This window comes from Furipterus horrens, unplaced genomic scaffold (assembly GCF_987537825.1).
Source record: "Furipterus horrens unplaced genomic scaffold, mFurHor1.1.pri manual_scaffold_13, whole genome shotgun sequence".
NCBI lineage: Eukaryota > Metazoa > Chordata > Mammalia > Chiroptera > Furipteridae > Furipterus > Furipterus horrens.
This window is the reverse complement of record NW_028327183.1, coordinates 54,805,356-54,818,060: the sequence shown is the minus strand read 5'-3', so window position 1 is coordinate 54,818,060 and position 12,705 is coordinate 54,805,356. Positions and strand designations below refer to the sequence as shown.

The 12,705-nt window shown below is 53.9% G+C and overlaps 1 protein-coding gene across 1 annotated transcript; it reads left to right on the top strand.

Moving 5' to 3' along the window:
- The first annotated feature begins 1,337 nt into the window (after positions 1 to 1,337).
- LOC149995404 (leukocyte immunoglobulin-like receptor subfamily A member 6) lies at positions 1,338 to 12,644 on the top strand. The gene is made up of 10 exons (XM_090259205.1): positions 1,338 to 1,371; positions 1,490 to 1,525; positions 1,711 to 1,995; positions 2,140 to 2,442; positions 3,701 to 3,833; positions 6,590 to 6,639; positions 8,819 to 9,103; positions 9,247 to 9,573; positions 11,393 to 11,546; positions 12,500 to 12,644. The coding sequence occupies exons 1-10, from the start codon at positions 1,338 to 1,340 to the stop codon at positions 12,642 to 12,644; spliced, it is 1,752 nt and encodes a 583-aa protein (XP_090115331.1).
- Positions 12,645 to 12,705: the final 61 nt, after the last annotated feature.

The following is a 12,705-nucleotide window of genomic DNA, read 5'->3' as shown; positions in this document are numbered from 1 at the left end:
TTCAAGGTGAACCTCACACTCACACCTGGACAGACACCCATGTCAGACTCAACTGTATTGAGTCTGTTTCTCACACACACACACACACACACACACACACACACACACGATGTGACTCAGTGCTGGATCAGTGGGCAGAGACATCCCAGATGGTCGAGAGGACCACAGAACTTCCAATTTGCACCTAGTGAAAGGTCTCCCTGCTGAGGGGACCCTGGAGTACCTGTCATGCCCGCACAGAATCAGGAGCCTCTACTCTGGGAACCCCTGGATACAGAGAGGCCCCCAGCTTTGGCCTCTTTTCTCTGTTGTGGTTCCCTCTCCATTTTGGAAACTTTCATTTTTTGTTTGTTTTTTTCCTCTGAAATGGCATTGGCTCTTGAGTGGGCATAGCTGTAGCCCACCTTAGACTGTGGGGTCCATCACCTGACTTCTCATGTCTCATCCCAACATCTTCATGGGATCTGAAATGAACAACGATAGACCCCGCCCACCCATACAGGAACGCTGACCCCAAATGCCCTCTGAGCACTGAGGTTCATGACAACATGATGCCGGTGAGGAAACTGTAGCTCAGGGACTGATGGAACGTGAGCGCTCAGGTCACACAGGCCGTGGACCACGGAGGAATATTTCAATAGGGATCAGCTTTCTCCCCCAAATGAGAGAAGTAACCCACTCATTGTGAGGGGACGGCTCTTCTAAGGAACAGGGCACCTGAAGGGCAGGAATCACTCAGAAGCTGGTTCCCGTGAAGGGTGGGTGGATGGTTTTGCTACGAAAAAGGAGAAGTTGCTTTGGGGTTGTTATAGGAAGGAGCCACACTCTGGGGCCAGGGGAAAGGGCGCGTGTCCTTCCCCTCCTTCCCTGCATGTGCCCTTGGTTCTCATGCTCACGGTGACACTGGACCTGCCTGCACAGCGAGAGGGGGACGTGTCTCTGTGGTCTGAGCTCTGCAGGCACAGGGACCACGTCTTCCTGAAGCACCTGCAGTGCCAGGTGACCACTGTCCACGGGGAGGACACACAGGCAGGTGCTGATGGACAGCTGAGGGGGCGGGGCCCCAAGGGGAGGCTCTGACCTGGAAGGACGTGCCCTGGGGCACCTCACCTGCAAGGAGTGTCTCAGGAGACTTGGGGTCTGTTTCTGGCTCCATCATGGGAATGAGGGCCGGGCTCCTGGGGAGACCATGTTCCCCTTCCTGAGAGGCTGCTGACGTGACACCCTCGTGACAGGGAGGGCCAGCCTCCCAGTGACCACACCCTGTGCGTCTGTCTACTCTGAGGACACCGGGGCCTCTTCCTTCTGCACAGCAGGGTCCAGAGAGAAGAGACAGCATGGCCCCCACCCTCACGGCCCTGCTCTGCCTGGGTGAGACGTGAGGGGAGAGGGGGAGCCCTGCTCTGCCAGGACCCAGGACTCGGGGGCTCACAGGAGGAGGGTCCTGATCAGGATTCAGGGCAGGTCTCTCACAGCGCCTCTCTTCCAGGGCTGAGTGTGGGCCTGAGGACCCCAGTGCAGGCAGGTGAGTCTCCCCAGGTGTCCCAGGTCCCTGTCCTCACTGGAGACAAGGGACCACATTCTGGGTGACTGGGGGTGGAGAACAGCAGGTCTGGGCTGACAGATGAAGGACATCTGAGATGCTTGGGGCTGAAAGCTGGGCACTGGGGTTGGAAAATGAATTGTGACCCAGCCTCTGGTTCCTTTCAGGGACGCTCCCCAAACCCACCCTCTGGGCTGAGCCAGGGCCTGTGATCCTCTGGGGGAGCCCCATTACCATCTGGTGTCAGGGGACCCTGGAGGCTGAGGAGTACCGTGTGGACAAAGAGGGAAGCCCAGTGCCCTGGCAGAGACAGAAGCCACTGGAGCCCAGGGACAAGGCCAAGTTCCCCATCATACTCACAACAGAACACACTGCAGGGATCTATCGCTGTTACTACCTCAGCCCCGCTGGCTGGTCAGTGCGCAGTGACCCCCTGGAGCTGGTGGTGACAGGTGAGAGGGCACTCAGGGGTCCCAGCCTCAGGCTCTGCCCTCAGGAAGGGGGTGTTCTCAGGGTGTCTCCCCCTCACAGCCCAGCCCTGGGGAACATAAGGGAGGTGTGAGCCCCATTTAACATGCTGCGTCCTTCTCTCCTAGGATTCTACAGCAAACCCAGCCTCTCAGCCTTGCCCAGCCCTGTCGTGACCTCAGGAGGAAACGTGACTCTCAAATGTCACTCAGACGAGGGATTTGGCAAGTTCATTCTGACTGAGGAAGGAGAGGACAGGCTCCCCCGGACCCTGGACTCACAGCTACAGCCCAGTGGGCACTTCCAGGCCCAGTTCCCTGTGGGCCCCGTGACCCCCGGCCGCAGGTGGACGTTCAGATGCTACGGCTGTTACAGGTACACCCCCCAGGTGTGGTCACTGCCCAGTGACGCCCTGGAGCTCCTGGTCTCAGGTGAGGACGACTCATCCTGGCCCCTGAGTGACTTAGTGGGGAGGCAGGTCTCAGGGGCAGCCCTGGTGGTCAGTCAGGGGAGGAGGTGCCAGGGTTCTGGGCCCAGAGGCCCTGGGAGTGAGAAGCAGTGAGAGCGGGAGGCTCAGGGAGGGCGACGGGTCCTCACGGGGCTGCTCAAGCCCCTCCTCCCCGTTCAGAAATCAGCTCAACGGTCACGTCCAAGGAACACCTTCACTCCTGACCCTGCCCAGCGCAGACCTGCCTCCTTGCACCTGATATAGTCTCCTTCCCTCAGTGCGCATGTGTGTGTGTGTGTGTGTGTGAGTGTGTGTGTGAGTGTGTGTGTGTGTGTAAATCTGACCAGCATATTTCATCCGGTGTGTATTCACAGGTTTCCTATTTATCTGCTCAGCCACAGAAAACCAAATGCTGTCATAATGACGTACTGACTCAGCACTAGCATTTGAAAATAATATGCATAGATCTGTGTGTGCTTGTATGTGTAAGAGTGTATATATGTGTATATATGTGGATACATGTAAATTTTATACAAGCACAATAATCTCTCACACATATCCTATGGTAGGCAGTCCTGACTATGGGAAGAATTATTACTGATGGATTAAATAGGGGATGAACCACCAGGTGAAGGGGATAAACTTGGTTAAAAAGGGGGTCAGGGCCTGGCCTCAACCCAATGGTCTACTGACATTGGACCCCAAGACCACCATCCCCTCATCCCAGTACCTGTGTTCTCAGCTATAGAATAAATGGATACTCTTTTCCCGAAGCAATTAAGCAACGTGGTCCTGGGTCCCTGAGTGAAACCATAATGGAACAGAGCTGCATTGAATTGGAGATAAAACTCTTGTGAACTTGGGGAACCACCAAAATAGGTTCCACCGGGACAGAGAAATGGGGATCTGCATTCGCGTGAGTGATGAGGAGTACAGAGAGGACCTTCCTCCCCAGAGAAAGGCGTCACTAAGGACAACACAGAGCTTATGTTGCGAGAAGCGGGTATTAGACCTGAGAACGCAGGGACAGGCTGGGTCAGGTCCCATCTTTTTGTGGTTCTCAGGAGCAGCCGGCACCATCGGCCCATCACAGACCAGCTCAGGTACCAGGAGTGGGGAGCAGGGGAAATCCTCAGTGACGGGGCTGGGGCAGAGGGTCATGTCCTGTCAGAGGGATGCAGGGGCCCTGGGGTGACTTTGTCTGCCCTGACCTCTGTGACCTGTATCCCCACAATCCTTAGCCTCCCACCCCCAGGACTACACGGTGGAGAATCTCACCCGCATGGGCGTGGCTGGTCTGGTCCTGCTGGCCCTCGGGGTGCTGCTGCTTCAGGCTCGGGACAGTGAGAGGAGGGCCCATGCTGCAGCCAGGACGTGAACACAGAGGGGACGAGCACCGTTCAGAGTGGGGTAACGTGGAACCCATCTGATGACCCGGGACGTGGTGAAGGACAGTCTCGGCCGCAGCTAGGGAACTGCTGCTAAGATCGTCCAGGGGAGCAGACGTGGTGGCGAGGTTTGGGGGCAGGAAACACAAGCCGTGTTTTTGGAAAGACGCCTCCTCCATCCCACTGTGGGGCTGTCCCTCCCAGTCATCGCGGACACCCATTGACTGTCCTTTTCTCACCGCTGTAACATGAGCGTCGCCCACACGGCTGGTTTGGATTCACATCTACACACCCCTTCATGCTGGATCCCATTCATATGAACAGCTGTGGCATCTTCATTACACAGAAAATATTTTTAAATGTAAAGAACAAAGTATAGGCACCTGCCATATTGTCGGTGAACATCAAATCTCTGCAGCTAAATATAAAGTTAAACACAAAAGATCCCATTTCTGTGATTTTATATGAAATGTCCAGGGAAGGAAGCCCATTGAGACAGAAATCAGGTGGTTTCTCAGGGGCTGACGTGCAGGAGAGACGGGAGCTGGACAGCTTGGTGGAATTTGGGGCATGAAAACCTCTGAAACTAGAGAGACGTGATGGTGCAACATCATGAATTTACTCAACTCCAGTGAATTCTATGCTTTAAAAGGTTTAATTCTATATTTTGTGAATTTTACGTCATCAAAAAGAAATGCAAGTCAACTACATGGTTCCCTGTGGGTCCCTTTTACATAAGAAGTTGCACCCAGTCCCCATGCTGTTTCATAGGAGGTGGGACCCCCCAGTATGAGATGCCTTCATGGCCCAGTGCTCAGGGCTTAGTCCCTGGTGGGAGGCCACCCTCGCTCCAGGGTGTGGGGGTGCAGGATCCAGGGTGAACAGCATGTTCCTGTGCCCCTTCGTCTGCACCCACCTGCCATTCAACCAAGGACACCCCACATCTATAAGTCCCTTGCTGGATGGGGGTGGGGGGGGGGCATGGGTAGACCTGTGACTCCCAAGCAATGCTTCCTACACAAGTCCCTGCAGCCCGCGTCTCAGTCAGGCCCCAGATGACACCAGATGGAGGGTCCTCATGTCTCAGGCACTGCTGCTCCTCACGACAACCATGAGAGCTGAGCTTCCAACGTCTCTGCGATGAGGAAGATAGAGCGGAAGTTACTGGTCAACCCAGATGGTCACTCAGTGCTTCTCCACGTTGTAATCACAGCCTGTGAACTGACCGCACCTGGCGCCTCTGCCCAGCGCGTGGGGGTGGAATCACTGCCGTGCCCCCTGATGGTGCCTGTGGCTGACAAGCGGGCTGAGGTCAGCTCTCCAGCCCAAGCAGAGCCCCCTCCTCCTGCAAACCGGACCCTCCCCAGTGACCACCTCCCCTCCCCAGACCCACATGCCTGAGTCATGACCGCACGGTCCTTGTCATGGTGCCCATGAGCCAACCGGCTCAGAGCAGAGGCCTCTGCACACGTCCTAGACCAGATAATGACAAAGAAGTTTCTGCAGCCTCTCACTCAACTGTACACATGGTTTTGCTGTAGGAAGTGGGGAGGAATTCACAAGAAGTTCTCACAACAACTTAGGGTGCTGATTAGCCCGTCACCCAGGGGCCTGTCATGTTGGAGTTCCATCACCGTTTATTACCACAAAGTCTCCTACAGTCTATTCACATGGAGTTGTGTCTTTTTAAAGCAGCAATCTGTTCACACGTTTTTTGTGTCCACACATTTTTACAACATATTTTTTTATGTATTTTTAGAGAGAGGGCAATGGAGGGAGAAAGAGAGACAAATTTCAATGTGTTGTTGCGTTTCACTCGCTTTCAAACGGGGACCTGGCCTGAAACCCAGGCATGTGCCCTGACTGGGAATCGAACCAGTGACTCTCGGTTTGCAGGCCGGTGCTCAATCCACTGAGCCACACCAGCCAGGGATGTTCACACTATTTGTTACTGACAATTTTTCTGTAACCTTAACGATAAAGTACCTGGTGAGCAGAAACCTCGTGTGACAGGGCACAGCACACCCTGGTGACTATGTGTCTGTAGAAGAATCACCCCCTTCCTCAGCGCCCTGTGCTGGCCCCTAGCGTGTTCGGGTCCCTCCCTCACCAGCAGGTCCCTACACTGCATGACGAATGTTGCCAGACACCCTCTGATCACGTCAGTCCTTTGGTTTTCTCCTCAACGAATGACCAAAATGGCACCACATCACCCACTCCCTACGCACTGCGCTGTCTGAGTCACTGATCAGCACTGCGTGTGTCCAGGGGAGGAGGCGGGCACCTCGCCCCGTGAACTTCATGCCTGGACAGGCAACTGCTCAGCAGATGTTGGTTGGTTGTGGGGATGAGAAAGGCCAGAAAGAAATTTTTATTTACGTTGTCTCAGGAAAGGGAACTGAAATGCCCACGGGCACACGGATTCTACAAAAGGCAGAGTCAGGGCTGCCACAGAAACTGGGCTGCTCCTGCGTCCTGCCCTGCGTCCCCTCCCCTCCTGTCCCGGGACAGGTGTCACGCTCTGGATTTGGGTTCCCCATGAAGTAGAGGCAGAGCCTGAGGGGTCTGCTGAGACTCAGATCTGGTCTGAAAGCTCCCAGAACCTGCTGTCACCTTGACTACATTGCAGCTGAGGAGGAAACTGTGACTTGTTCCACGGAGCCAGGACCTTGTCACACATATTGTGTCCTTCTGTCCTGAGGGGCTCTGTGGACTTCATACGCCATCTGCACCACTGGAAAGCCTGGGAGACAGCGCCATGACCCGGACCCTCATTGCTCTCCTCTACCTTGGTGAGTTTTGGGGAAAAGAGAAGGATGGGTCCCCTCCCCTCCCAGGTCCATGACTCACGAGGCTCAGTGGAGGCTCAAATTCTAAGGAGAAGAGATATTGGTTCAGCACTCAGAGGCCCAGACAGTTACCAAGGAAAAGGGGGTTCATTTCCATGGTGCCTTGGTGTAAGACCCCAAAATGAGTGTTGAGGAAAACAGGTCTTTATTTACAAGATTTCAACCTGGGGGTGGGGAGCTGTGAGCATTTCGGCTCAGAACCCTTTTCTCCCACAACAACCAGGACTTCCCTTGCTCCCCAAAAGACTATAAACTAGAAATATGCCCAGTAGTTCCCCATCCCTTATCTGTCAGCTCTCTCATTCAGGATGTGGGGTGCAATGTCATCATGAAACAGAACCCACAGGCTCATCAGTTCTGACGGGCTCGATGGCCTGCCACCAAAAACCATAACATCCTATACCAGTTTGGAGAAAGAAAAATATTTGCTTATTTAAAAATTGTACAGGTTTAGATTAATGGTGGATTTCTGCTGTTAAGTCTTTTGTTCTTTAAAATACCCACAAACACATAGTTCTGCCTCCCTCTGCTAAACCAGGCTAGTTTCAGATCAGAGAAGCCAGAGGTGCTATTTCCCTCTAGGAGAAAAGAAGTCTGTGGCTTCATATTTTCCAGACTCAGTTCAGCTTTCCCAGCTCCCATCCTTTTGTGCCTGATTGGGGAGGTTTTGCCTGTTGCGAGGTTTTTCAGGTCTTAATCCAGAACCATGTAGCACCTTCTTACGTGCCCAACCTTAAGGCAGGCTGGTGAGCTGCTTCTGTTCCCTTTGAAGCCACATGGCTTTCTTTTTACCTCCTCGCAAACTACATGGAGTTCCCCTGTTTACGGTGCCGCCTTATTTTTAAACGCCTCAGTGTGGCCTGTGACCAGTCCATGTGTAGCGACCAGTCGTGGCCACTTGTAGAATTTTGCGCAGGCCCCATAAGCATGTCATCACCACTCGATGGTCAAAGCCCCTCCCATCTCCTTGGCACGTGGAATGGCCATAGCTCTTCACATATTAAGACAGTAGGTATATCTCAGGAAAATAGCTGTGCTCCACTGAATCCCACCCTCCATCCCCAAAACACAGGTTGTGGGGAGTCGTTGGGGATCCCGCTCTTTAACAATCAGACTCCATATAACAGTCCAGGAAAGCCTGAGCTGTGGTGCACTGGGACATGGTGAAACCCAGGAAAGGCACAAGTCCTGTGAGTGTCCTCCCCACATGTCCCGAGTTCCAGGAGCCCAGATAGAGTCCAGGTCGACAAGGCAGAGTCCTTGGTGGCTTCTGAGTCGCTGGAGTGGCACAGTCACAGCAGCAGCCGCCTGCTTTCTCACCGGCCCCGGCCGCAGGCCCCCTCCCGCAGCAAACCGGCTCTCCTACACAGCTGCCCCGCTCCCCACCATGGCTCCGCCTTTCCTACACGCAGGCCTCACGGCGGGCTGCTGCGGCGCCTCTGCAGCATTTTCTCACCGTGTGGCCCCGCGCACCGACAGGCTGCCGCCTTCCATTCATCCTGGTCCTGCCCTTCCTTCAGCCACGTGGCTCCTGCTCTCTGTTTCCTATCAACCCTGTAGCCCTCTCTTAATGGCTGCCACCTCATTTTGAAGCCCTGACTGTCGCCTGTGATGCAGTCAGGGTGTTGACCAGTCCTGGCTACTCCAGAATTTTTTCAAGGCCCAGAAAGCTGCTTCTTCATCACCATTCTATGGTCAAAGCCCCTCCCATCTCCTGGTGCCACCGCCATTGGCAGAACTGAGAACCCAGCTACCAGCCACAGATGCGCCAAGTCCCTGTAAAGCTGTAGAATCTCCCTCTCACATCCCCAAACCAGGGGCTGTGGGGAATCTGGGGGAGGCTGCTCTGTAACAAGCCCAGTTCTGGAGCTCCTGTGTGTGGGTTCAAGGACAGTCTCACCCGACTCTCTTCCAGGGCTGTGTCGGGGCCCGTGGGACCACGTCCAGGCTGGTGAGTCCTCCCCCAAACCTGCTGCTTCATTCCCAAATCAGCACTGGGCAACTGGGGGCACACAGTGGGTCTAGGCTGATGGGGACCAGTCTGGGAGGGGCCTCAGAGTGACAGCTGGGGAAACTGAGGGAACAAGGACACCCCTGACACTTCATGTCTCTTCCTTTCCAGGAGTCCTCCCCAAGCCCTCCATCTGGGCTGACCCAGGCCCCGTGGTCAGCAAGGGGAGCCCTGTGACCATCTGGTGCCAGGGGCCTCTGCAGGTGGATGCCTACACTCTGTATAAAGAGCCGTACTCTGTACCCAGGGCGACAGGGAATCCACAGGACCCCAGCAATAAGACCGGGTTCCCCATTGAATCCATGAGCACCTACGATGGGGGGAGATATCAGTGTGCCTATCACAGCTCCAGTGGCTGGTCTGAGCGGAGTGACACCCTGGTGCTGGTGGTGACAGGTGAGAGGGTGGAACCAAGTCCCCTTCTCCCAAGCAAAGAAGATCAGAGTGCGGCTCAGGGGGACCTCAATTCTCACAGCACACACCTCGGGGAGGTGGGGTGATGGTCCCACTTTTAACACAGTTCCTTCCTTCTCTCTCAGGAATGTATGACGCACCCTCCCTCTCAGCCCAGCCAAGCCCTGCGGTGGCCTCAGGACAGAATGTGTCCCTCTCATGTGGCTCTGTGTTCAGTCAGCACTTCCACCTGGTGAAGGAGGGAGCAGCTGACCAGCCCCAACACATGGAATCCATGACCTCTGACAAGGGGTGGAAGGACCGGGCCATCTTCCCTGTGGGTCCCGTGCGCACCTCGCATGCGGGGACCTACAGATGCTATACTTCTTTCACCCTCTTCCCCTATGGGTGGTCACACCCCAGTGGCCCTCTGCATCTCAGGGTCTCAGGTGAGGGCACTCATGCTCAGCCCCTTCTCTGTTCTGAACCCCAAATCACGGATCTAGGCAGTGTGCCCAGAGGAGCCCTGGGGGTCATGGGGCTTCAGTGACACTGGCCTTTTGGGACCTGAACCACAGGCAGGAAGCTTAGGGAGTGAGCCTGGAGGACAAGCACTGCAGTTCAGTGGGCAACGTGGGGTCCCGACAGTGATGCGTACTGAAGGGAAGATACTGAGGATCATGGGAAACCAACCTTCGTGGAAGAGAAATGGGACTTTACGGGACAGCAAGAGGCAGGCACAGCCCCACATCTTCCATTGTTTCGTGTCATGCAGCATTTGGGGTCCACAGACCCTCACTCACGTGGACCAACTTCATGGCTGTTGGGTAGCAGAGTCTTCTTAGCCCAGCAGACACACGGGCTCCACCAGGCTTTTTCTAGTTTCCCAGTTTCTATTTCAATTAATCAAGTGTTTACAGAAGGGCTTGTTTCCTAAAGTGCTGGGGATAAAGGTGAAGACTTAAGGATGGGACCGTATGTCTCAAGTAGCGCTGCGGTCACTGGGTCCTGTGTGGTCAGTGTGAGAGGAGATGCATGAAGGGGAAGATGCCCAGCTCAGGTGGGGAGGAAAGAGCAGGTGCCAGGCCTGCCTCTGTCCGTGGTGCTGATTCCAGGGTCCTGCGTCATCCTGGCACCTGTGCACTGAGGCCCACAGAGGAAGACAGAGTAAAGTGGGCCTCTCGTTTCTGGGTCAGGGTGACTGAGGATCCACTGGGAGTCTAGGCTGAAGTGGAGTTGGCTCAGCTCCCTTGAGATGGATCTCAGTGACAAAATCTTATCATATCTGGGACTTGGTCCTCTCGTGTATCAAAGCAGGAGCCTACTCTGCCTGGAATTGAAAAAGTTCAATCAGCTTAGAACTTTGGTTCCAGTGAATCCTTGTGGGAGAAACAACATGAGTCCACTCTGAGCATGTCCTGTCTCCACTGGGGATCAATGTCATTACGTGGATGTGGAGAGATAGCAGGATTTCTGCTCAGTTTCCACAAGCACCAGGTTGTCAGATGAATCAGGTCATTTTCCAAAACACCTCCTATAAGGATTCATACCAGTGCCCTTTCCCCTCCCAGAGTTCCCTGTCTTTCCTGGAATGTCAGTTCTCACATTATCAGAGTCTGTCTTATATCAATACATATCTGTATCTTTATCCAGGTGTTTACTTAAACCTTTTATCCCATCATTTATCTCTTCTGCTTGTTTCTTATCGATCTTACTATCTAGGTTACAAAACTCAATAAATAATCAAGTCTGGAAAGTGTGGTAATCCTTGATCTCAGAAAGATTACACGGTGTATTCTATGTGTTCAATTATTTCTTTTCTAAAGAAGAGATTGATAAAAGAAATAAAAGTCACATGAAAATATATAATCCTAATCCGAGAGCGAGGGAGCTAGCTGAGGTGGAGGAACTCCTTCGTGCTCCTGATCTCAAGAAGACATAAAGGCCCATAAAGTCTCCTTTGTATCCTAATTAGATGCAGACAAGACCCCAAAAATGGCCATCTCAGGGTAAGCGAAGGGCAGTACTAGATACAGAGACTCACTGGAGATCACAGAAGGCTTCAGTGTTCCCACATATCCTCACCCTCGTCCTGTGTGTGTTTGTTTTTCAGGAGCAGTTGATACCCAGGGGCTATCACAGAACCAGACAGGCTCCAAGACTGGTGAGTGAGTCGTGATTCCCTGTTAGGGCGCTGAGGCAATGGGGTCAAGTCCAGTCAATGGCAGTCGCATGACTGGGAGAGACATCCTGAGATCCTGGGGTGCTTCAACATGACCCTGACCTCTGTGACCTCTTTTCCTCCATCTCCAGCCTCAAACACCCAAGACTACACAGTGGGAAACCTCATCCGCATGGGCGTGGCTGGCTTGGTCCTCGTGGTCCTGGGGGCACTGCTGCTTCAGGCCTGGCACAGTCAGGGAAGCCCCAACAACGCAGCCAGGACGTAAACACGGGAGACAACAAACAAACCATCCAGCAAGATAGAGCCTTGGAAAAGCCTGGAGACATGGACGATCTTGGGAACCTGCTGAGAATGGCGAGGGGGTGTGTGTGGCTCTGGTACAGGGAGAGGTCAGGGCTGGTGGACAGACAGAGGCCTCCCCTAGTTCAACGGGGTCGCTGCGCTTCATTCTGCTCTTGGTTTTCCTTGACTGGTCCCTCTATTCTCAACCCCATGGCGTGGGGCTAGAGCCCACATCGTGGGTTCGAATCCACACCTGCGCTCAACCTCCATCTCTGGTCTGCTTTCAGGGAAAACACTATTCTCACTTTTATTGATGACATTCGCTGAGTGTGTGTCTCTTTGGTCAGACACCAAATCTGTTTTAAATGTGAATAAATCTGAATAAATGAATAAATACCAAGAATAGTTTGGACTTATAGATGCAGACGACAGTATGACGGTTACCAGGTGAATGGGAGCAGGTGAGGAAAGGAGATTTGACTCTGGAAGAGGAACGCGGTGCAATTACGGATGATGTTTATAGAATTGTATGCATGAAACATTTGTGACATTTTAACATTTATTATTTTTATAGGGAGGGGAAGGGAGGGGGAGAGAGAGAGAGAGAGAAACATTGATGTGCAGAGAAACAGATTTGTCCGCTCAGTCCGCCCCAGCCGTCGGCCCTAACCAAGAATATTGATCATTCAACGCACCTGGTAATGTTCTTCCAGAAATGTCGTGATTATGGTGAAGGAGAGCACTAGCTGGAAATGACGGTCAGGTGGTGTGTTTAGGAACCTGCTCTAAGAAAACACGTTTGGGGTTCCCCATCCCTCAAAGCCCTGAACTGTAGCTTTTGCCTAATTCCCAGGTGTGAATGCTTCCTGAGTGCGGGAGGAGTGGCCACCTCACTCTGCCCGGACCTCCCCGCCTGTCTCCCCCTCCATCAGCTTCACCGCGTCCCAGCCGCGCACCCTCTCCGACCACTTGGCGGTGGAGAACCGACCAGGTTACTTCCAGACCATGTGTGCCGGGCCGGCCCCCGAGCTCTCCTCCCCCTGCCCTCCCCGCCCATCCCTCTGGGCCCAGGCCTAGCCCACCTGCCCAGGTCCTCTGCCCGCGCCGCTGCCGCTAACACAAGCCACCAAGTCCCTTC